We start from the raw sequence: 25,726 nt of genomic DNA on the forward strand, positions 1-25,726 counted from the left end.
AGTGTAATAAATATTTTCAAGGGGGGGGGGGGGTAAGTGAGTTGGAGATTCTAAATAGCGTCTTTCAGAAGTGTCCTGTGGACCTACTGAAGATTCAGAAAGGTCCTTCTATTTCTGTTTATCTGATATTACTTATCTGAGATGGCTATTTCCTGAATCATCATCATTTCTTCTTGTCTGTCCCCCTGATCTTATTAATTTTGTGTTTGAAACACAGTCCCACTAAAAGTTAACATTTGCAGTAAAATACAAATCCAATATGTGCTATTGTGTCCCCAAAAGTCTTTCGGTGAGGCTTCAGTTCTTGAATAGTAACTAAATTAATGTACAAGTAGAAGAACCCTGCAAGATGCAATATTGTGGTGTGAAAGAAAGGAGTTGAATTACAAAGTAGACAGATCCAGAATTGCTATAAAATGGTGAAGCTCCTTTTGTTAGGAAAGCTTCGCTTTCTCATACCAAAAGATAATGTAACTAAACATTATGCTTTCCTTCTCTGCAAAATTAAACACAGATTAATTGTGTATTAGCTGAGTGGGTGTTTACTTGAGTTAGTTGTTTAGAGTACTGCTCTGGAATCCACACTGTAAATGAACTATCTAGACTTCTGTGATCAATCCACTTTATCTGGAGAACACCCTCTGGTTTTTCATAACATGGTAACTGAGTAAATCTCACATAATCTGCTGAACTTAAATATACAGGCTATTCAAAAATATGGAGCAATCTGACAGACACCCAAAAGGAGGACCATCACTTGGCTACGGCTGTCATCTTTTTTGTTGCCTCTTTAGTAAGAAAATCAGGTCACCTCTTGTTTTATTCCTGGATCTGATATGTATTTTGTGTGAATGCATCTTTTTATACAGCACCTTACAGGATGCTGGTCCATTTAAAAAAAAAAAAAAAAAAAAAAAAAAAAAAAAAAAAAAAAGAAGCAGCTACAGTACAATATGGTAGTATAAATAATTTTTTTCAGTTTTTATCAGCCACAAAAAGGGCACAACTGTGTTACATGCTTTTAATCTGTACTATATTTATTACTATTATATTTAATAGCTGTGACAATATATTGAAACTTTCTGTTTGTTTTTTGGTCTTTTCAGGATGAGAACTCTAGATGATGTGCAAAATATGCCAGTTTAAGTAGACTGTAGACAGTATCATATCTACTCTTTGTGCTTGAGTGGGAGAGATCTGTCCTCAGTCTGGTCAAGATGGCTATGTAGAAGGTAGAGGTGGGGAGTAAATTTCCAGGGCCTGACTATGTGCTTTCTGCTGGGCAGCGTTGATGTGGAGTGCTACCATTTGGGATGCTTATGCTTCCCCCTCCCCATACCTTCATCCTCCACTTCTTGAAAGGTAAAAATGACAGAACATAGCATAGAAGTAAGACTCATGTTTTGTACCAATTCTTATGCTAGTCACTAAAAAGATTTAAAAAAACCCAAACAATGCAGTTTAGCTCATGTTGATATTTCTCTAGTGTTGGCACTTAAAATAGGTTCATCCCTACCTTTTAACCTACGTCTTAGAAAAAAAGTAGCGTTCTTCAGACTTTTGAACTGTGGTATAGTCTAAAATGTATTGTACTTCAGGTTGTTGCATTACTTCTTTGGATGCCTTTTTGGGGAACATATGGTATATGAATGGCTGTATTTTGACTGTAGAAAACCAGAGTCTCTCTTTACCTCCAAGTTCAGATTTAAGTTTTGAACAATGATGTAAACCTTAAGAATAAGTAGAACCTGCTCATGTCTGGAAAAATCTGGCTTTTGTGTTCACCAAGTTTCAATTCAGTCCCTTTTACAGTTGTGTGTCCTAACCCTGTAAAGTGTGCACTATACAAGTAGGTTCATTCAGAACAGTTGTGCCAGGAAGTTGTGGTTGGATTTTCTACCCCTTAAGAAATTTCTCTTTAGAAACCTAGCTGTTCCAGTGCCCAGCACTGAGCATGGCACTCTTCAGAAGGCCTCCAAGGAGCAGTATTCTCCTGTAATGAACAGAGATATTTACTTTAGACATGACTAGAATCAAAAATAGGGATGGAAGAAGCTGGAAAGAGATCAACACAGAGCTCAAGGGATTTCTAGGTGCATCGCGTTTGTGCATGAAGTATACATGCATGCCTTTGGCTCGGTGAAAGGGCTTCAAAATGTCTGGTGCTATCTTTCTGGAAGGGTTTGCTCCCTCTGCAACGCTGGAAGGGTGGTTTGCATCCCCATGTGCTCTTGCACTAACATAGTACCCATTAGAATGGAGGTGAAGCAGTACTACAAGTGTGAAAACCTGGAGCTGTGGCAAGCCAAGTTCTGGTTTTGACCGTCTTAGTGTCGGCCCATCCTTTAAATAAATGATAATAAGGCAGTGTGTTCCCTCTTAATCTAATTCTCATCAGACCCATCGAACGCAGTGGACTGTACCAGCTGCTAGCATCGGCTGCCGCCTTAGAGATTCACAGCAACACTTGGGTGTATCAAATGTCATTGCCATGAACGTGACACATTGTGTTCCTGAAAATAAAAATGGAATCATCCCCACTTGTTCAAAGCACGGTTATCTCTCTCTGCGTTTATTGTCTCTATCATGGTACAAGAACTGCTGCAAAATTTCCAGTGCATATATCGTTACAGATTAGTGCGGGTCCCCGTGATTCTTGGAATGGCATGGAGCTGTTTTTGTTTACTGATGACATTTATCCTCTCATTTCCTTTTGGAAGCATGACAACTTCTTGCTGTCTGGTGGGGAATGTACTTACAGGACCTTCTTTTCATGCCGTGTCTGACGATAAACACTCCACTGCATAGTATCCATGTCTGCTTGCTATGGAGCCACTATTACTGCTTTCAGCAGTCAGTCTGGCAGGAACTTGGCTGGGCAGGAAAGCAAAAGGGTTTCTAAGTGCAATTATCTTCTCTTGCAGGAGGAGACCGGGAGCGGATGACAGCTAATCATGAGACGTACCTTCTTATGGCGAGCACACAGAATGACATGGAGGATTGGGTGAAATCTATTCGCAGGGTTATATGGGCGCCATTTGGAGGAGGTGAGTCAGTGAGGGAACATGCAAGGCTCCCAGATACACAAAGACACATAAGGGTTCTTCTGTTGTCCCTCAGTCACAGCCAGAGTTTTGAAGTGAAGAGGAGAAGAATGATCTAGATCTTTCAAAAAAAGTGAGCCCTTTGTTTTCTCTTGCAATGCAGGTATCAGGCTTGTTCCCATGCAGAGGGCTTAACTAAAAGGCTTTAAACCATCTGGAACCACTTCCCTTGATGAGAATAGCACATGACAGTGCATTACCAAGGCGAGGGGAAGTTTTCACAGAAGGTTGGTCTTCTATGGAATCAGTTTTTCCATAGGGAGAAGCAGGGTAATTCCTTTGGTCACCAGTTAAAAGACGGTCCATGTGTTTCATAAATGCCTGTTACAAGAAGCTGTCAGTGATTGTCCTGCAAGTGACAGCTAAGATCAGTAATAGTATTATATAAAGCTATGTGCTCCAATATAAGCCCCAGGATATCAGCAGTAGCAGTATAGGATAGATTCTTCTTCTTTTGATTGGCATACCCAACAATTTCAGTAGTACTGGATCAAAATTTATTGTTGGATGTCTAGTTGTCTTTTTAACAAGTTCTCTTATGTTGAATGGGCTGCAAATTATTATCATAATTTTCATCATTATTATTCTGGTGATAACATCTATATTATTATACAAGTATGATTGACACACTTGCACAAAATGTCAGTACGTTAATCAATCTGTTCCTTGAAGCTCTTAAATCTCCAATTTTTTTTGAGAAATATTTTTCTACTGTGAAAGAGCACCTGTATTGCATCAGATGCTTTTTGGTCTTGTCTGCAGGTTGTTGAAAAAGTAAGTCAGGCAGGATTGTCTGTGCTGTTTCGTGACTGAGAAGCACAGTTATCACTGAAAACTCTTGATTGCTGACTGCAAATGTCTTGTTCTCAACTGCCAGGTAGACCATGGGAGAGAGGAGGGAGGGACTGAAGGAAACTGCCATTTTAAATAAAACTTTTCTTGTAAGCCACCCATCTTCCGTTGTGCTTTATACAGGTCACAGAGTTCTTAGGAGAAGGCGTTAGCCTCACTGGTAGGCTGCACTGTGGGACTTGGTCAGCTAGGGCCTGCCTGGCACCTCTTCAAACATGACTGTCTTCTCTTTGGCTCCTCCTGGGAAAATGTGCTCTGGAAAGATAGTGCTAAGCAGTCATCTCACTGGGATCTGGCCCTGTATGTTAATAAGCTGGCACAGTTCTGAGTCTGGGCATGTAGGTCTTACAGGAGGATGCTTAAAAAACAAAACAAAAAAACAAAGCCCAAAACTCACAAAGTGAAAGGTTTGTCTTAAAAGGTGTGATCGTCTACAGGCATATTGTGGCAGAGGAGAGTCAGGAGGAGCACAGTCTTCTGCAGTTAGGCTAGGTAAGAAATCTGCTTGTTTATATAGCATGAAGATTACCCATCCCCAACTTTCTCTTTGTAAAGCAGGCCTCGTGTTGAGCTCCTTAGTGTTCTCTTAGTCCAGTAGCAGCGTAAGCTGCTGTGGCAATAATAAATTTGGGGGCATAACAGAACTGGATTTTTCGAAGAGTATCTTTGTGGTTTTTTGCACATGGCTCCCAGCACCACAGTATGTTTCTGTGGCAAATAATGAGGAAAGGCAACCTTGCAGTTCTGCAAGTAGAGAAGTGTCTATGTTTTACAGGCAGGGAGCTGAGATTAAGTGAAACTCTGTTTCTAGCCCAAGTCCATGCACAGAGCTATGAATAGAAACCAAATCTCCAGAGTCCTGACCCTATGCTTTCTTCACCAGCCCCCCATTTGCTTTTATAGGGCAAGAGCTATTTCTGGCTTACAGCTGGGAATCCTTCCAGCCATCGTGAAAATTCTCAGGACACCATTATTGTTGTAGGAGTGTTTAATGCCAATTACTGATGGAAGCATCTTGCTGAAGACTTCACATGCTGATTTGCATGAAACGAGTTGAGTGCAATACTTGAATTACTGTTTAAATTCATTTGTAGTTGAAATACTTCTAAGCATGTTCTTTTTGGTTTTGCTATTTGATTTCTTGAGCAAATACACTGACTCAGGGTTATTTGTATTGGGAAGCAAACAGTTAACTCCCTGGAAAACATGAGAATAGAACATGATTTTGGGTTTAGTGTTCACAGAGAAGGTTTGACTGTGATAACATGGCAAAAGCAGTATTGTGGTATGTGTCACCATTAAGAACTGTGCTTCTAGTGCCCCCTATTTTATCAACTACTTGTTACTTAAGTTGATAGTCTGAGCTATCTTAACAAGTCTTAATAAGCCCTATTAACTATTCTGTAATTATGTATGGCCAGACACACTCATATTTTTATTATCCCTTGCTACGTGGATGTTGCTGCAGCTGCTGCAACAGTCTAATCCTTCTAAAGAAGGGCACTTCTGGCTTAAGTTGTCCAAGCACCTGCCTTTATGAGCTGTAGCCACTGAAGTTCAAAATCTTTTTATCTATTACTTTAGCTATAAACAAGATATAGAAAAGTTGCAGTCACATGATGACTAGCCAGTAACAAGTAATTACTTGCAACACAAAATTATTTCAGACAGCTAATTAATCAAAACACCAGTATTGTATCAGGTTCCTAAATTTCAGTACTAGATGGTAAACCACAATAGTCTGGTGTCATACGAGTCAAGTGCCACTTTGAGTAACATATTTGAATTTTCTGGTTCTTTTAAGCATTGTAAGCAAGCTGTGTGTGTGTGTGCATGCACGCATGTGCAACGGATGTGTCTGAGCCTTGGTGAGCCACTAATATTTAAAGTTTGTCTGGCAGTGGGAAAGGACTCCTGGTACCAGAGCAAGGAGCCCTGTAAATGATTAACCATATCATTAAATTGTTATTTGTTAACCTGTGCTAGAAAGAGAAGGCAGGCGTGGGGCAGGTGGGAATCTGCTAAGGTGATCAGAAACAGATTGGTTTTTGGACTGAAAGAATAAGGTGATTGGAAGAAATTCTGAAAGGGAGAAGAAATGTAAGTGAGCCAGGGCATGTAATGCCTGTTTGCACATGAAATTCCTTTCCCGATTAGATTAAAAAGGCAATTTTTTACAGGAGGGAAAGGCATAAGCTTTAATTGCAGAGCTTGCAACTAAGGGAGAGGGAGGAGGCGAGAAGAAGGAGCATGAGCATTTTAGCAGGGGTAGTAGTGTAAGGTCTGGCACCTCCTGCGGGAGCCAGGCACAGCCTGCTTGCTTTTCAGGCTGCCACACACGACAGCCGCCTGAACTCAACTCAAAGTCACCCGGAGGAGCAGAAAAATCTGCGTTGCGGCGGCTCCCTCCTCTACGTCGTTTTCCTGCACCTGCTGCACGCGAGGGGCTGGCGCAGGCGGCAGCAGCAGCAGCAGCAGCAGCAGCCGTGGCTGCCATTGCCAGGCGTGGGACCGGGAGGGAGGGAGCAAGCAGAGCATCCCCGTGTGGAGGCACGTATTCCTCAGCAGCTCCCCAGGATCCTGCCGGCAAAGATGCGCTGCTGCCGCATTTGACGCACCTCTCCCATGAGAGCTTCTGGTGGTTTGAAGGCAATAAAACAAGCGAGAAGCCCCTGAGAACATCAGACAGGGAGCTGGGTATATAAAAGGCCATTTAAAAGGATCTGTTGTGGACAGAGAGCCTTTCGGGCGAAGGGGCTGTTGTTTTTGCTTCTCGGTTGCAGAGATAAAGGGAGCCAGCAAGGAGTATTGTATCCTGGAGGATTCTTCAGTGGCCTTTTTGGTACTGTTCTTCTCTTTCCCCTTGCTCACCGCAAAGCGCTGACCTTTTCCTGTGGAATTGGAGTCTCTGCCACTCAACCCCCTGTTCCAGCTGAGAGGAAGAGGTCTTTCTCCCCCTTCATCTGTGCAGGCACTTCTGTTTGAATGGAAGATACATCTTTTTGCTGAAACTCTTTTGTTGTGACACTGCATAATAGACAGTTGTCTCACTGCAGGAAATAAAAGAAACTAAAGGAAATAGAGAGACGGAAGGAAATTGTTCCCCAAAGCAAAACTGAAGCAGGGAAGAGAACGTTAAAATCACTTCAAGCCCTACCCAAGATCTAGAAGACCACAAATCTCATAGCTCCAGAGGAAAATACACTATTATAAAAACTCTTCAGCAGTCAGTAATGATGAGCAGTCGTGGTGTTTTGTCTGGATGCAGCTGGTAAAGGAAAGCTTTGGAGGGACGTGGGTGATCTGGCCTGTATGATGCCTGAAGACAGAAATGCTGGAGTCCGCAGCCCAGGTGCCTTAGCAGCAGCTCCTTTCATTCCTAAAACTACTTATAGGAGAATTAAGCGGTGTTTTAGTTTCCGTAAAGGTAGGTCCATTCTGTCGCTGTGTTCTGCTTTGCTAATGAAGCCGTGGTTTCTGAGAAGTCAAGGGGCTGTGTGTGCACGGGCAGATGAGAGTACTGAAACAAAAGGCATTAATGCAGATGCCAACATTCCACAAATGATTTATTTACTTCTTTGTTCATTTGTTTGTAGCTGGCCAGCTGATACTGTCTCCTCTACATAATAGCCCATGAATGGGCTGCCTGAATGAGGTGGCTTGAGACAAGATTATTGCAGAGCATCTGAGCAAAAATCAGTGAGAACAGTGGGGGAATCAGACCTGTGATGCTCTGAATTGCCTGTTTGTCTGGCAGAACATCAGGGAGAATAGTTTGAGTTTGCATTTCGTCTGTGTGGGAGGAGGGGGGAGAAGAGATAAATGCGTATCTGTGCAGAAAGTCGACTAAGTCCTTCAATTTAGAGATTTCTGATGGATTTAAGTGTAGCACTACAATGCACAGTCCTGTTGCAAGTGCTGCACTGCCACTTAATCTTGCTGCCCTGCAGCCTGCATTTGCCTTTCCACCTGCTGCATAGAGATGCTTAAAGCCAGTTCTGCATTGCACGTACTCCTGTTGAAGCAGAGCATGGCAGTACTGGGGGGAGGAGGGCAAAGAGGAGGCTGGCTTTCAAAATATGTCAGCTGGAAGGGAAACACATGTCTGAGAGGTATGACAAGTGATGATAAGGTGCCACAGTGCTTGGGATGGGTGTGGAGAAACTACCTTTATGACGAGGACAAAAACTTTGTGTGGGGGAAGAGGAAAATATTGGTGCTGCCTTAAAAACTATGCTGGACAGAGAAGTCCAAGTGAAAGGGCTAAATTTTCACATTGTTCTGAAGTGTGAGAAATGATCTTACACAGGCATTATTCAAATAAAATCGTCTTCATCTTCTGCTCCTCCCTAAACTGTTCCTCCATGCTGCCATTTGTCCTTTTGCAAGACCATGCAGCTCTTTGCTCACAAGACTCAGTAGTGATGTAGTGGCGTCATTGCTTTTGAAGGTTGCGTGTGCAGGCAGTCAGGGGCAATGCCTTGAAATGGTGGATCACAACCAGTGAGGGACTCACCACAAAACTACAGCAGAGGTCAGCTATCACCTGCAGCTGAGATAGCATTGAAAGCTGTTTGCCCCCTGCACCCGCTGTCCCTGAGGCCAGCATTTCCCTTGGTTGCTGGAGTTCAGTCCTTCTGGAGACTGGCCAAGAGGATGTGGATATGTCTGTATGAAGCGTGCTAGAGCATTTCAAGGTGTCGGTGTGAATTAGAGCTGTCTGTGCCCCATTTATACACTTAACTATTTGAGAAATGTTTGGAAGTTGAATAAAGGATTAAGTGATAATTTTGCAGACAGCTGCCTTTGTGCCTGGGGTGCAGCCTTATCTGCTCCAAAAAGAGCTTCAGCTGTTGATTCTTCCCCTGTGTGTTCTGACACAGAAACTCTTCATGTCTAAAACTCCAAGTGAAGCTGCAGCACTTGGGGCAGAGGACAGAATGATGGTGCCAATTTGCTTTCCTCTACATACCATTTGTTTCAGTAGCTTTATTATACACGTTTTCTATCAAGAGTGTTGTGACAAGGCCCCTAGATCAGAGCTGCAGAATGCTGGGTGCGCATGTTTAACTACATCCACATCCCACTGAAGTCCACAGAAAGATGAACATTAACTGGACTTTCGGTCAAGCCTTTGCTATGGTTGCACAGGCAAATTGGGATAATTACACTTGTCTTATTAATTGGCATACCGAATTCTTACAACTTCATTTGCAGATTGTATATCCAAGAATAAAAACAGGCAAAACTAGCCTTCTGCAAACTGAGCCCGTACTTGCATAAAGCAGATCAGTTAGTTCTAAGCTGTGCAACACAATGCAGAAAATAAAATTAGCAGGGAAAACCACTGGCTAGTCATTGGAAGAACTACAGGGGAATCATGACATTGTATGTTTAGGCAGAGATACATTGTCATCTTCACCGGTGATACAAGGTGTTTCCTTCCTGGAAATCCAGATCAAAGCTGCATTGTGATAGGCACCGAAAAATTAAATGTCAGACCTGTTTGGTGGTGGTGTTGTAGAAGTCAGTGCTTAGAGGGCAGCACCTGAACAGAGACAGAGCCAAGCATCTTTAAAATCCAATTTAGAGAAGATGGTCTCTGTTTAAGTACCACCACAGGAACCTCCTGAGAACATGTGCAGGGTAAGTGGAGAAGAGCAGTAACTGAGGGTAACTTTGCTGGCCTGCAGTGGTGAGAACATTCAATAGCATGGTGAATTTGGGTGAGTAGAGTTTTGGAGGAGGAGGCGGCGTTGGCCATGGCCAGAGAAATGGTGCAGGCCCTGATGTGAGCAACTGTGGTAAGTTCCTGGGGATGTTTTTAAAATTGCCTCCCTTCCTTTCCAGCCTGTAGGTAGTTCTGCTCCTATTTCAGAGTTCTTTTTTCTAAGCAGTAATCTCTGGTGCGCAGCTGTGCTGAACTCCAGGGGAGGAGTTTATCTTACCTTACCTACTGTTGGCATCACACTGACTGTGGCGTAGGAGAAGGCTTGAATGAAAGAAAATGAGTCAGGTGGGAACAAAATTCTGCCACTGCCATTTTTGGTAGGATTTTTCCTCTCCTGTACGTTACAAAATTCTGTACAGAAGAAGAAAATACTTGCTGCCTTTGATCTACTCAAAGCAGCACTTAGTGTTGGGGAACACCAGAGCAGAAAGCTGGTAAGAAATAATAATTTAAAACTCCATATTAAGTGTTATGTGGCCATGACAGCCACTTCATGTTATTCCAGGACCTTTGTTTCCAGCCCTGCTGTTGAAAGCCATTCACCTGATCTGTTATTTTCAGTCAATGAATAACTGATGTAGAATTGAGAGCTGCTTAAAATTCTCATCCAGATCCTTCCAAAACAAGTTCTGAGTTTTGTTCTCCTGCACTTTGAGAGAACACACGTACAGGCGTGGGCCCTCTGCTGAAAGCATCAGCCCTCTGTGCTTTATGCTGTCTGAAAATTATGCTATCATCTGAATTGCTGAAAGGTGGCTTGGGAAAGGCAGAAACCTTCTGGCTCGCTGAGTGCGTGTGCTGTGGTAGAGCTAGAGTGGCAGGTGGGCTTTTTCAAGCTATTCCTTAGAGAGCAAGGAGACAGAACTGCCGCTTAGATCTTTCTCCTTTTTTTCTCACTGACTCAGAAGCTTGGAGTTAATAGACTTGAGATGTGACCACTGCCTGTGCTCAGTAGCTAAGGAAATCATTGACTAATAGCATTCTTAGATTTTAAAAATACACTCTGTGAATATGTACCATTGAAAATACCACAGTGCTTTCACAACTTTTGAGTACACATACACAGAATTTGGATATAGCACTGTAGTGTCTTTCATAAACTTTATGGGTATCAGTTAGGCTTGCAAATCCAGTTTCTCAAAATGTTTACAAAACTTCTGCCATGGGAATGTTCTAGTTAATGAATAACCGCTCAGCATGCCCTTTACTAGCATGTGATTTTCCTCTTTCATGTTATGCGTGATCTTGGCTTAATTGGATATAGGTTTAAAGACCTACAAGGGCCTCTCTGAAAAAGCAGTTCTGCTGATTAAATCTAATGACTGGTCAGAACTGGAATCCTGTACATTTCCCTGCCTTCTGCTAGCTGTGGGGAAGCCAAGCTGCTGCCATTCTGAATCTCAAGGTTTCTTGTTGGTTTTGTTTGTTTGTTTCTCTTCTGGCACACTGTCCCAAGGATAAACCAAACCACAGGTTAGCACTTGTGCATCTGTGCATTTCAGGATTTTGGAGACATTAAGATTTAGGAGGAGAATTTGGGTTTGGATTACATCAGTTATGAGGGCTGTCTTTTATTTCCTTCTCCACAGAGGTGTTCTTGTTTAGTTACTGTAGTGGCAATTTACTTTTAAAAAACAGTATGTGAAATTATCTCTGTGGTTTTGGTTACATTGTAGTCTCCCTAACTAGGACTGTCTTTTCCTTGCTTCTCTGTAAAGGAGATGCTAGTAGTTACCAGGTATAGCTGATAGTGTTCACTGTTGTTTGCCTCTGCCAACCCCTAAGGTAACTGTATGTTTGCAGCCACAGTTCTTTACAGCATTGCCTTTGCTTCATAATAGTCAATGTCTTAGTCTTCATAAACTAGTCATCTGCAATATCTCTGTAGTAATTCGTTGTGACCTAAGGGGGGATAAAAGCATGAGAAAGGGACAGTGGAAGAAGGTGAGCTTTACAGGGCGATGATCATGGCTTTTATTCCAAAATGGTGAAAAACCCGACAGGCACCAGAAAGGTGATGAACAAGGTAAAATTTGTGACAACATGGTGTGGAGGCAGAGCTGTCATGTTTCTGCCATTTCTGCCACTGGCAACAGAGTACTTTTTCCATAACGCATCAGCAAGTCTGTAACTTCAAGTCAATATTTATGCAGGCTTATCATGACTGATGCCTTTCATGGCCAAGTGCTGCCTGGTGCAGTGTTCTGCATTTGTTAGGTGAAGGAAATAACTTCCTTTGGAGAAGTTCAGCCTAGACTTTGAAACCAAACCAAGCCTGCCTGAGATGAATTCCAAAGCCAAACAAATTGGAGAACACAGAGTATAGTAAATGGTGACTTCAGAAGCACTTCAAAGTGTGATGTTGTGATTTTCCATGAGACTTAGGTCTTAACTTTAGGTTATCACATCGTTGTTAGAATTGCCATGCCTAGCTATGAGCTTCCCAAAGCTGATCCTCATGCCTGTGAGGTAGATACAGTATTATCACCATTCATACAGATGGGGAGCCAAGTCCCTGAGGCTTTATCTGACATGTGAGGATGGTGGGGTATACACCTATGCATCCGGCCGTGAAGTATATATGTGGCCAGACTCAATGCAGCTGTGTTCTGAGGATTGTGTAGGATCTGAATCCAGTCTGTCAGATCTGAGACTACTGCTGTGGTTATTCTGTCTCTCTTTCAGGCACTCCGAGCTATGTGTATTTTAAGTGTCCAAGTAAAAGTCCCTTAATTTACCATGTACCGTATTGCAGTCAGTAGTAGCAACAGTTCAGTGTTTACATTTAAAGGACCAGAGCCGGGAAATTTTAGGCTCCAATTTGGATTAATTTTTTTTTTTTTCTTGACACTGGTTACCCCTCCATCATATCAGGTTTTATTTTTCCTCATATATATATATTTTAATGTTTTCTTCATTCACTACCTGTGATTTGCTGCTACAATACAGAACCAAGTTTGTCATATCCATTTGATATATGTCACCTTTTGTATGTGAATCACTCATAACTTTATGTTTGTCTTAAAAAAATACTGTTTGACAGTAGTTACAGACATCTTAATGCTTTATGGTTGCCACCTGTTTTCAATATTTTTTGTGTTGTGGTGCATCAGCACTTTATAATAATATAGGAACTTGTTTTGTTCCCACTCTGCATGCTTTGAAAACCAGTTCTAAAACAAAGAAGAAAAAAAAAAAAGGCAGCATCCCCCAAAATGTATTAATAGAAAGTGATGTGTTTTGACTGCAGTGTCACTAGTAATAGGAGTTTCAAAGCAGTCTGGTAGGTTTGAGAACTTACGCTTTCCTCTGCAAATGTAAGCTGCAATATGCACATTACTGATTAAAGAATGTTAGCATGGAGAGAAGAAAGTATAGCCAGTAGGACAAAGCTTATTCATACTAATTGTACTGTCAGTGGGCATGAGTTGTAATTGGAATGTCCGATCTTATACTGATTAATTTTGTTTGAAAAGAGGCAAAAACTCTTGTGTTTAAAACCAAGAGATCTCATGGGCTCTTGAAGGGAAGTTCAGACTGTATGTTCATAGGACAAACCAGAGTAGGATAGCCAAGTCTTACACCCAAGAAGGAATAACCACAGGGAAACAGCTCTGCCGAAAGGACCTGCGTGCCCTGGGGCACAGTAAGCTGCACACAAGCCAGCAGTGGACCTGGCAGCAGGGAAGGTTTGACAACAGCTTGGGCAGTACCAGCAGGAGCAGAGCCAGCAGAGGGAGGGAAGTGATTAACCCCCTCTGTTCAGCATTTTTTAGATCATATTCCAAATATTATGTCCATAAAAAAAAAAAGGTGGGGTGGAGTTAAAACTGGAGGGAGTTGAGCAAAGGGCCACCAAGATGCTTGGGAGGTAGAACACACACCCTTTGAGGAGAGGCAGAGGAAGTGGGGCTTGTTGAGCCAGGAGAAGGGACAATTCTGAACAGCAGCCTTTTTGTATATTAAGGAGTTTGAATTCCACAGACTCCCATAATCATGCAGATTCCTTAACTGACTTTCAGTGGACCTTCCTCCTTAATTCTGCTGCTTTCAGAATGAGAGTCTAGAAAATCTAGAGGGACTTGAGGATTTCCTCTGTGTTGACCAGCAGCAGCTCTTAAGTCAGACAAATACAAGAAACCTGAATTGATGTAATACTCCTGCCATCCCCATAGGCAGTTTGCAGGAGGTTAGGAAGGTTTGTAAGAATTAACAAAACATACTTTAACTTCTTTGCCAGTGTGAAGAGGCTGAACTTTGTGGACACCAAATACTCCACACCAGTCAGTATTCTTCTAAGCTTGACTCACTCTGAAATTCCAAAATTCCTTCTTTAATTGCTGATTGTTGGGTTTGGGGTTTTGTGCAACATGAAAAAAAAGTGAGCTAATAAAAGAGTGACCGTGTGATGCTCAGTTCCCTTACCTACTGCTGGTTTTGGCATCCACAGGTGTGGGTACCATGGAAATCACAAAATGTGCTGCTCTGCATCTCAGAATACTTTTTGGATGTCTTAGCTGGACATCAGTTACTCTCTCTAGTTATTTCCTGTGCTACAATAAAAATAATTGCACTTAAGTACAAACCCCAGACCTTCAGTGTGGGTGACTGACAGCTGCTACCCCCTTGCTGTAACAGCCTGGAGCATATGCAAGGCAACTTTCCCCCTTACAACTGAGGTGTGAGTTATCTTTATTTTTTTGGAGGAAAAATGTACACATTGAAGGTTACCCTGAAGGATGCTTCAACCTGAATGGTACCTTAGCTTGTGGTTACCTGTTCATGTAATTGTAATTAATGGGTGAATGAAGTTTTGGGGCCAAAAGCAAAAGCTGACTAGCTCAACTCCGCACTTTCTTTAGAAAAAGAAAACCAAACGAACTCTGTTCTCCTTGTTGAATATTTTTAAACCAGCAGGAACTGTGTGCTCAGTGAAGGGCACAATTTGACTTACTGCATTTCCACCCGCCCCGACTTCATAGTGTACATAATTGGAAAAGGAGCCTTCCAAGCGTAGGTAGTTATTTGGTCTTTAGTTTCTGATCATGACTGCCTTAGAACTATTCATTGTCTTGCTATATATAGAAACTGAGTTGCCTCACTTCAGCCCCAATACTTAACTATTCAACAAATGGTGGTCTCAAGAGAGAGCTTCCATCACAGATGACATGCCTGAACATCACTGTGATGCTGACTGTGATGGCTGGCTCTGCAGTTTGAAAGGCAAAGGCAAAAATAAGTTACGAAGAGTAGCTGTCTTTCCAGTGGTAGTGATGATATCCTCAGATCAGGGTTGAAGTTAATTCTGTCAAAAAACCTCCATGTTCTTCTGAGGTTAAGTACGAGTGCAGGTTTCCTGCAGTTTGTCTGACATATTTCACCTTTCATGTCAGGATCTTTTTTCATACACAAAATTTGTTGTTGCTAAAGCAGACAGTGATGATGTAATTGGTAATACATTATAGGAATGGTCTTTGTTTATGTGGGAAAACTTAATTAATAATTCGGTTGAGTGGGAACGAAATCCTGAGTTATATTTATAAATCTTTTGCCCTCCATGTGTAAAGGTAATGTTTATATGCCATTGAAACTGATACAGGAACCACTTACTTTTTTATAGATAATTAGGCATGAACAAAAGAAGATGGAGATGTGTGTATCACTTTTAAATCAGAAGTTTTGTGATGGAGAATCCTATTTGTATTATTTCTATGTTTTCTGTGCTTATGGTCTGAAAAATCACACACAGTATTTTATTTTAAATAATGTTTTTGAGCATTGTTGTAAAATATGTCAGCATTGTATTTCCATGAGAGTATCAAAGGTGAAACTGAGCGCTTTATTCTTAAGAAAGGAGTAGGTTAATTGTCAGTGCGTTTAAATGACTTGTGAATTGCGTGGGTTCTAATAGAAGACATGGGCTCCTCAAATGTTTTTGTGAATCTCAACCAAGTCATCTCTCTTTCATGCAGGTATTTTTGGCCAGAAGCTGGAAGATACTGTCCGATATGAAAAGCGATATGGGAACCGCCTGGCTCCTATGTTGGTGGAACAGTGTGTGGATTTTATTCGACAGCGGGGGCTAAAGGAAGAAGGCCTTTTCCGACTGCCTGGGCAGGCTAATCTTGTCAAGGAGTTACAGGATGCATTTGACTGCGGAGAGAAGCCTTCTTTTGACAGGTAAAATCCTCCAGCTGTCCCCCACTCCCTGAAGCCTAGACAGGACATGATCTGGTGTACTGGCTGACCCATGGTACAGATCTGCTGTACTGGCTGACCCATGGTGCTGTAAAACACGTGGCAGCAACAGACAGAATGACATGTTTTTGTAGGTTTTTCTATATGTTTCCTGTTATCACTCTGAAATGTCTACCTTTTTTTCTGACTTCAATCTCTGATTTCAAAGTGTTTGGGAGAATTTCCATTTGTGAAAAGCTGGTTAGGAAAAGTATCGCTAATGATTTGGCTTAATCAAAAATGCCTGAATTACCTTGATCTTAGTATCATTTGAAATACAGTGCTGATGCTGGCATTTAGTCAGTTCCACAAAGGAAGAATTTCTCTTATCACCAATTTCAATATGTTCTGTGGCCTATAAAACTGACTGGAAGGGAAGTCTATTTTTATGTATTCCTTTATAATTTGGGGCCTTTGGTCTTAAAATAAAAGTTACTGTGACCATAATAATAAATCTACGTGGTCTTGAGGGTCACGGTCCAGGTCCAATTTGTATTCCAATATTTATAGTTTTGTAAAGCTAATGAGAATTTTCTGGGCCAAGGAAGAACCCAGTCCTGTTCACATAGCTGTGTATGACTTCAGTCTCTTGTAAGATGAATTTTTTGTGCTAGTTCAGCTCTCCTCCTATAAGCATTCATAGCAGTAGTCCACATACTCAGAGTGTGCAATCAGAGGAAACAGAACCAGTGGATTATGAATGCCACATAGCCTTTTTAACTCTGATCAGAATTAATATGGTAGTAAAATTCTACTTCAAGAGACTGTTAAACAGTGGTTGTCCTCAGTGTGTGCCCTAAGTGATATCCATAACACACCTCCAAAATGGAATCAGGATACTTCACTCCCGTTGAGGGTCTAATGTGAATTAGGAGGAAGAGGCAGGTTACATTTATTTTGTGCGACCTTTGACTGATAGCAATGGAAATAACAGGAAGGAAAGCATAGCTTGATCTTTTAGTGCAAAAACATGGCATGATATGAACCTGATTGCTGGAAATGATTTACCTCCCTCCCTTCCCTATTCCTATGAAGTGAGCAAATTTGTTACACATTAAAGTATGTGTATCACAGATGCACAGAAGGCAGACATCTGTAATGTTGTTTTATCTCCAACAGTTTCCTCAGTCCTGACCCTCACTTTAAGAAATGTCAGGAATTTATAATGCACTGGAAAAGAAAAGCAAATTGTCTTCTATGAGGTTTATTAGTTTCTCACTGGAAGGTGAGAGTTACGATAATTGACCAGAAAATAGCTTTAAGGAGCCAGAGGACTGTGGGAAGTGACACCATTAGCTGATAAATGCTTATAGCATACTCACTGAATGTTCAAATACTGCGTAACTTATTTAAAAATGGTAAAGAAGCATCCATTGGGTATGTTTTCTTTACTTAGACATTAAGACAAATATTACTGGTCATGTCTGTGGCACAACCTCTACCAGAGATACAGGTATGTGAATGGCAGAAACAAAAGGTTCTTTTTTCCGTGCCTGTAAGCCAAATAATTGTGGAGGAAATGTTTAAGAAAACAAGTCACCCCCAGACTCCAGGAAGATGATGTACTGAACAACCCACTGACGGGTACAGCTTGAAAGAGGTGCCCAAGTTCTATCTATTCAAAACAAATGAGACCAGGGCTCAGCTGCATAATTTTTTTTTTTTTTTTTTTTTTTCAAGGTTATCTAGCAACATCTGTAGTACACAATAATGAGCCCCAGGAACAGGCATGCTAGCTGAGCTTTAGCAGATGAAATGGAGAAGAGATTTTTACATGCTACTGCTGTGAAGAAGGCACATAATCTCTACTATAGCAATTAGAAACATCAGCAGGAGTTGCCTATAAATCGCTGGTCCTGCAGTTCTGCTTCTGAAGTGGAGAATTTATAGAACACTGACCTTGTATGTCTGCATGTCTCATTGTGAAGGGTACTTTTTCTGTTTACTTTTTCACATTTGAGTTTGGAGAGGTGTGACTGAGGTGTAGCAATGGTCTAGAAGTCAAGCAGACATAAATTCTGTTCTGATCTCTGCTATTGTTTCCATTGGGCATCTACTTTTTTCCTCCAGCCTTTTGTTCCGTTTGTAAACTTTTGAGGTGAAGTTCATTTCACAGTGTTTGTAGAGTGCCTATGTGATTACCTTGTTTTGGGGTAACTTTTCATTTTGCTCAACAGCAGCATGGTCTCCAGGTTTGATGCAACCTGTTTAGCAAGTTGAGCTCTTGGAAAGTGGCTACAATATGAAAAGTTGCTGTAGAGAAAAGAAAAAAATATATGTTAGGGGTCTATGCTTACTTTCTGTCATGAACCTCCAGATCCACTGTGTTTAATTTGTAATTATATGTTACTATTAGTCAAAGGTCCAGTAGTGCAAAATCTACCTAGGTTCTGTTTCTTAATTTACATTTTGCCCGCTCTTACACATCAATAATAATAAAGATTTTTGCAGTTAGAGCTGAGCTGATGGTTTTGTTGATGAGGCACAAAACACAGTGAAATCCAGGTCATGCTTCCATAGTGGTGCTGGGTCACTGGCTCTTGACTGGGAGAAAGACTAGCTACTGTCATCAGTGTTGGAACTAATACAAAGAGCTGATGTTTGAGGAGTTTGCCATTTTTCATCATACTGACATTTTTTCTGTGTATAAGTGCACCTAAGTCAAACAAAGACTTTAGAACAAGTGAAGATGCTTTCAAATGTGTGTGTAGGCTTGTGTATGTTTGTATGAGAAATTATTAACTAATCCTTCTTCTCTTTATGCTTTCTTAGCTAATTCAGTAAAATATGTAACTTGTAGAATTAAAAGCAAAAACAGAGGTAAGATCGTACAGCCATGATTAGTATTCCTTTAAAATGTCATCTCTGTTTTAAGACGGTTGTACCATCTTAAAACACCTTACAGCTGTTGGGAGATGATGTTCAAAGGCACAGATCTGCTCTTTTGCCCAGGGTTCAGCAGCTGTCCACGGTTCTCTGGAGACCCTGCCCTCCTTCCCTTTTGCGTTCCTATCTGCACCCCTTTGGCAAAGAAGACCACAGAACAAATGCAAGCACAAAAAATGTGGCGCATTTGAAAGAAGTAGTAAAATATCTTTGCTCAAAAGAAAATGCAGCCATGTTTTGAAACATAAAATATGTTTTAAAAATGGTAGCTCTCACATGAGTTAGCAGCTGGGTGTTCCGATACTGAAGTCAGTTATAAAAACACAGAGTGAATCCAAGACAAGTCAGAGAGTGGCAAAAACCTTCATGTATTAATTTGATCTTGATCTTATAGTTGGATAAGATGTTGCTGAAGAATTGTGAGCTATGTATATGAGAATGGAACCAGTATTTGAAATTTCTCATACTCACAGAATGAGAAAACCCAGTACCTGATCTTAAACACCCAACACCCCAGCCCTCCTAGTATGAAAACTGGAACATCAGCATTTCTCACAGTTTTGGAAAGGGGAGGTATAGCTGCTACAAATGAAAACTGCTGAGGCCTTTTGTGTGATGGAAAAAAAAACCCAAACTGAAAATTCTATGTCAGTTTAAAAACAAAAATCAATAAATACCTCACTCCCTCTGTATGTATCTGCACATATTGTGAAATCTGCTTTAAGGAACTAACAGTGCAATTAGGCAATCACTCATCCTTGCTACTATTTGAAATATCCTTGGTATTTCCAGTACAGCTTCACCTTTGTGTAAAATTGTCCCCTCTGGGGAATCCATTTTGCTTGCCCTTTGGGTATTTGCTTCTTTCTGCTTGTGTGGCTTACATTTTAAATTTAAAGTCCCTCAACTCCTTTACAAATCATACATTGTATCATGTAATGATACAAAGTGGATTATGACTGTTTGTTCTGTAAAATTAGCATAGCAAATATGGCACTGCATAAGGAAAACAACATAAGGGTTTGTTCTACAATTTTTACCTCAAAGGGGTACAAAATTGGATTTCTCTTTTTATATTACCTCTTTCCATCTACTGTTCATCACAATTACTACCAGATGACGTGAGAGTTAAGACTGCTCAGGGAGAAAAAATATTTGAAATGTTACTGAAACAAATATTAATACTTATGTGATTGATGTATGTGGCTTGGATTTTCATAACTACTATCACTGATGTATAGTCCAGTAGTTCAGAAGAGTTTAAAGTTACATAGGTCACCTGCCTGCATTTGTGTATGTGCACAAGAGAGAAGGAAAGCACATGAATGCGTATTTAGCAAAACAAAATCTCTATTACATTCTCTCATGGGTTCTCGTACTTATATTCTCTTTAAAGAAGAATGCAGCACATTATAGGACAATATTACTTAGCATTCAGCTGAGAAAACGGTATGTAAGTGGCAGTATGTGATAGCTGTCAAATGCTAACTATTATTTACCAGAGCTAGATAATCCAGAATGTAGAACTGGTATGTTCCTGTGCATTTAATCACTGGGATTGTTGAAGCAAAATAAGACAATGATGAGGATGGTACTAATGTAGTATCCTCAAGGTGAGAAGGAGCACATGCACAATTCTTACTCTGCTCCAGAGACAAAGAATGTTTTAAAATTTTGGTGAATGCAAGAAATTGGACCTGTCTCAGTGGGGCTGCAGCCTGCACTGGCACTGTACAGACTGCAACTAGACATTGACTTGGAAATCACTGGTTATGAAAATTGTTCTTTTATTTTCCAAATACAAGCCTGTACATAAGAATTTTTTTTAGAAGCAGATAGTTCCTCACAAGGAAGGGGCTTTATTTCCCTCCTAATGGGAAAGTGCAGTAATCCCTAAACAAAACATTTTTATGTGAAATGAAGTCTTCACTAGAAAGTTGGTTCTTGCCAAACTCAAATGGCCTTAGGCCTATGAAGATTCCTGTTCACTTCTGCGTGTTCCAGGCTTCCTTCCCCGATCCTCACAATCTGCTCATCAGATATGCCTCTGGAGCCAATTCCACATCCTTTCTCATTCCAGCTCTCTTTCTAACCTAGTCTAGGAATTAAGTACACTTTAGGAGACGCATTTCTAGTGTGATGCAAGCATCACTAAATCAGTTTAATTGGTGTCCTGCTGTAGGAGAGTGTGTTTTTAGTTATTGGCAGTGAATGAACATTTGTAGTTGCTTTGCATGAATTTCAGTTTCAGAAATTGAGTTGGTGTCAGCTGTGACTTGGAAAAAAAAAAAAAAAGGCAGTCATGTATTTCACTTGCCAATGACAAATGACTTCTTAGATGGCCATGGTCACCTTTAAGAAAGGATGACATTTTGTTACTGTGTGGAAAGTCTGAGAGTGTGGTTTTTAAAGCATCCTTACTTAAGGTTGCAAGACTTGTGGCTTTCTCTTCCAGTAAACAAGAACAGGTAGTTTATTTGTGGTGTTTTTTCATGTTTTATATATGCTTGCAATCCCTGCAAAATCTTGCAGAAACTTAACAGCCTTTCTGAACAACCTATCAAATGATAAAATAATTCAGCAGCATATTCACTGGAGCTGGTTGATTTTTTTTTTTCCCTGATGGGAACCCATTTGTTTCTTAGGCCTCTGCCCACCTTATCTGAAAGCACTTGTGTCTCTCTTTAAGGATCTGTATTTTAATGTCCTTCCATAGAGTTTGTCTTTTCATTTGTCTGTCCTAAATTGTTGTCTTCATTGCTGCTTTTAAAGCAGCACTCTCTAACCTGAATGAATTAGCTGCTCTTAAAATTACTGAAGTGGATGTCTAACTTGGAAGTATGAGTCTGTCAGTCTTCAGTATTCCTTGTGGCACTTACTCTCCTGAATGGGTCCCTGCAAGGTAGCATGGATTGTAAAAATCATGAGCACAAGCACAAAGGAGCAGACTACGTGTTTGGTTTTTTTTTCTATGTCTGAACAGAAAAACAAGAACTGAGATCAGCGTTAACTTAAAGTAGAGCCAGGCTTTTGCAACAGCAAGGGGAGGAGGACAGACAGCTCAGGGCTTAAAATGGTAAATGCTTTTGTATATGTTTCACAAGTTGTAGGCAAAATTTTAGCTGGTACTTACATTAGGTGTGGTACTGCTTGTACTAGATACATGTTATGTAGGAAAATGATATAGAGAGTAATGCTTTGAAGATACCTTCAAGACACAGGGGAACAAAAATCACATAGGACATTCAACGAGTTATGCTATGCATTTGACCTCACCTTTGAATTTCTGGACCAAAGCCCAACTCCCAAAATCAGTTGAACCACTCCTGATTCACTGTAACATTACTGAACACAGGCTTTGCCCTCCTAGCATCTGGGTACTGGCTTCTCAGCAGTAACAATGCTTTGATTCTCCTATACGTAGTTATGCACATTTGTAATATTCCCTTGATGTTGCTTACTCAGTGTTTCATCACTGGTTTTTACCATGGGCTCTAGCATCTCACTTAAGCAGTGTGCATACTGGCAGCAGTTACACGCTGGGCAGCCAGTTAGGAACTCATCCTCCCATGTCAGGAAAACATCTATAATGGTCTGAGAGGTGTTCTACAGACTTGAATGCAGCTAAACAGGGACACCGTCAGCAAATGTTGTGGTGGGTACAGGATATGTTGGTGAGGGAGACTCTCTGTTTCTGGGACTGTGATCTGTGATACATCTGAAATGATGGAGCTGTAATTCTAGTAATTCTGGGAGGTATTGATACACAAACTGAACTGTACTGTTGTCGTTTGTTTTATTACCAGAACTCCTAAATTGAATTATAGCCTCACAGCTTGTTGTTCCCTACTGTTTGTTCTTTATGCAGACTGTTTATGTGTCATCATGATCTAGAGCTATTCTTGGCACAGCATTAATCTTTTTGTAATGTGACCTTGCCCTGTTAATATTTCCTCTCTGAGAGTTTATGAGGAGCTTGTTGGCTTTGTACTCTGAAGCACTGACTCCAAGCTCTCTGAACATGCTGTCTGCTTGTCCAAGTGTGAGGGTTATGCGTGGATTTCTGGTGACCTGCTGGGCTTCAGTAACTTTTGTTTATGGTAGAGAGGGTGAAAAACTCCAGGCAGTTTAATCAGTCTGACAGCCACTTGCATAGTGTCTGTGGTATCACAAAGGAAAGTGCTGTCAAAACAGCAATGCTGTCGTGAGGGATATTAATGACAAAGTTCAGATGAATGGGGCTTTGAATATGTGTAGTCTGATGACTAAGGAGAGGCTGTGGTGCATTTGCATTTGTAATGCCTTTGCATGGACAGTGGTGAAGTGGGGGATGCTCCTTTGGAAACATATCAATAGTAAAGCAGTATTAATGTTTTAGTGAGGTAAGTAATCTTTCTCAGACTTTCCAGCATGACATGCTGAAACAGACTGTTTCTCAGCTTGCTGTTGCTTTTTGTGTTGCATTCAATTTTCTGCTTCGTGCTTTGTCACTCCTATTTCAAGCTTGTAATTATTTGTTGTGCACTTGGAGAAAGTCTGCCTCAATTAATGAGGGTCGTTCCAATTTAGATAACAGAGGATTTTCAGCTGGAATTGACACACTCTATTTTAATACTTGTTAATGAATACTTTTAATCGTGTTAATTATGCATGTGTAATCATGGAACACTTTGATATTACACTGTCAGATAGCAAAAAAAATACCAAGTTAGGTATAATCATTAAGTTTCTGTAGCTGTAATGGTCCTAGAATATAAGCAAGGCCAGGTTTGAAGGGAGAAATACTGCCTTGTCTTAAACTGATCAGCTGTAGCTGGAAAAAGTCCAGGAGGAAAAGGTCCTCTACAGGCCCTGGAAAGATCCACCTCTTGCAAACTACACAAATGGCCTCAAGGCAGATACATAAATGCTGTTGGTTGACTTAGACTGTGGGTAGAACACTGCAGACTGTGGGTAGAACACTGCAGACTGTGGGTAGAACACTGCAGACTGGAAAGGGAAATAGATGCTCCCGATCCTCAAGAGAGCTTGCAGTTCAGCACTACTTTGAAACTCACAGCTGTCCTCTGTGGCTGAAATGCACTTAATGGTATTTGTGGATTGAAACACCTAAAATACAGATGGATTAAAACTGAGTCTGCCATTTTTAAATTTTCCTCTGTATTTTAAAACAAAAGGCAAAGAAATAATACTAGACTACAAGGTCTAAACAGATCTCATTATATGAAACACTCTTTTAGTTACATTATTATAAAAATATTGACATTTTAATACCAATATTTACATTGAATGAAGAAAGTTTCTAGCTTTTGTCTAACTCTTGCTAAACAAGTAAAAAATCCAATTCTTAAAAGAGGTTTGCAGGCAGTATGTGTGTATGTGTATATATGTTTGCTTATGCTGTCAAAATCTTTATGGTAGTTTCTGTATAGATAGATTAAGTCCTAAGCAGTGTTCTGGTACAGTTTAAGAAAAAAAAATGTAACAAAACAAATTTTCCAAAAACTTATTTTGCAATCCCACCATCTTGTGGCAGTCTGCAGTATTGCCTTAGCATTTGGTCAGCAGAAGCAAATTAAAAAAAAATTTAATTAAAAAAACTGCAAATGTGTCCCCATCTACTAATTGGGACCTGGGCTTCTAACCCCAGCTCAGAAAGCACCTTTCTGTAGACTTGTATACAGCATGTATTTCAGGAGGTTAGTTTTAGAACACAAGACTTCTTACTGTTCCCTTGCTCCTTGGCATCCTGCCTTCCCATTTCTTTCTCAGTTCTTCCTTGGTAGGGCCACAGTTTTTAGCACTCAGCTAACCCTTTGCAGTGATAATCTATCAGTACTTCACACTGAAAGGAGGAAGTTTATAAATTGCATCACTTTTCAGGGCTTTTGTCCTCTTCTTCAGCCTTTTTATCCCCCATTTGCTGTGCCCTCAAGGAGCAAGTATTCCACTTCACACCAAGGGACTAGTGTAAAATAAAATTATTCTTATGTATTGCACGAAGCATGATCCTGGCAGTACAAAGAAGGGAAGATAACTGCTTAATCCCCTAACTGGGAGACCTGTGTGCTAAATTTTAATTGTTCTTCAGTAATTTCTCTCACTCATCCTGTTTGAATCTTGTATTGTGGGAAGGCCTCTCTAGTTTTATGCAAATAGTTTCTGGAAAGATGTGGTTCAGTTCTTCAGCAAGGTATGGGAATTCTTCTTTTTTAAATAATAAAAATAGTAATAATAAAGTCTTCAGAAAGACCATCAATGCTGAGCAATCAGAGTTAGATTGTCTGCAGACAAATAGAATAGAATAGAATCATTAAGTTTGGGAAAGACCTTTAAGATCATCAAGTCCAGCCGTCAACCCAACACCACCATGCCCACTAAACCATGTCCTGGAGTACCCTGTCTACTCGCTTTTTTAACACCTCCAGGGATGGTGACTCCACCACTTCCCTAGGCAGCCTGTTTCAATGTCTGACAACCCTTTCAGTGAAGAAATTTTTCCTAATATCCAATCTAAACCTCCCTTGCCGCAACTTGAGGCCATTTCCTCTTGTCCTATCACTCATTACTTGGGAGAAGAGACCAGCACCCACCTCACTACAACCCCCCTTCAGGTAGTTGTAGAGAGTGATAAGGTCTCCCCTCAGCCTCCTCTTCTCCAGACCAAACAGCCCCAGTTCCCTCAGCCACTCCTCATAAGACTTGTGCTCCAGGCTCCTCACCAGCTTGGTTGCTCTTTTTTGGACACGCTCCAGCACCTCAATGTCTTTCCTGTAGTGAGGGGCCCAAAACTGAACACAGGACTCGAGGTGCGGCCTCACCAGTGCCGAGTACAGGGGGATGATCACTCCCCTGCTCCTGCTGGCCACACTAAGGGAGCCTGTGCTCCCTTTCATGCTGCAATGTAGGGCACTGT

At 40.9% G+C, this 25,726-nt stretch overlaps 1 protein-coding gene across 3 annotated transcripts in view; it reads left to right on the plus strand.

The window, feature by feature from the left end:
• Window positions 1-25,726, plus strand: part of ARHGAP24 (Rho GTPase activating protein 24) — a 189,184-nt gene that overhangs the window by 151,037 nt on the left and 12,421 nt on the right. The window contains exons 3-4 of one of the 3 annotated variants that reach the window (XM_010564422.1): window positions 2,925-3,047; window positions 15,660-15,867. In XM_010564422.1, the coding sequence (XP_010562724.1) occupies window positions 2,925-3,047; window positions 15,660-15,867 (331 nt within the window). Of the gene's footprint in view, window positions 1-2,924; window positions 3,048-7,271; window positions 7,384-15,659; window positions 15,868-25,726 lie in introns of those variants that run through there. The other 2 variants (XM_010564424.1, XM_010564423.1) reach the window with 2 other exon arrangements.

The sequence above is a fragment of the Haliaeetus leucocephalus genome, unplaced genomic scaffold (assembly GCF_000737465.1).
Source record: "Haliaeetus leucocephalus isolate CR32 unplaced genomic scaffold, Haliaeetus_leucocephalus-4.0 Scaffold178, whole genome shotgun sequence".
In the NCBI taxonomy this organism is placed as follows: Eukaryota; Metazoa; Chordata; class Aves; order Accipitriformes; family Accipitridae; genus Haliaeetus; species Haliaeetus leucocephalus.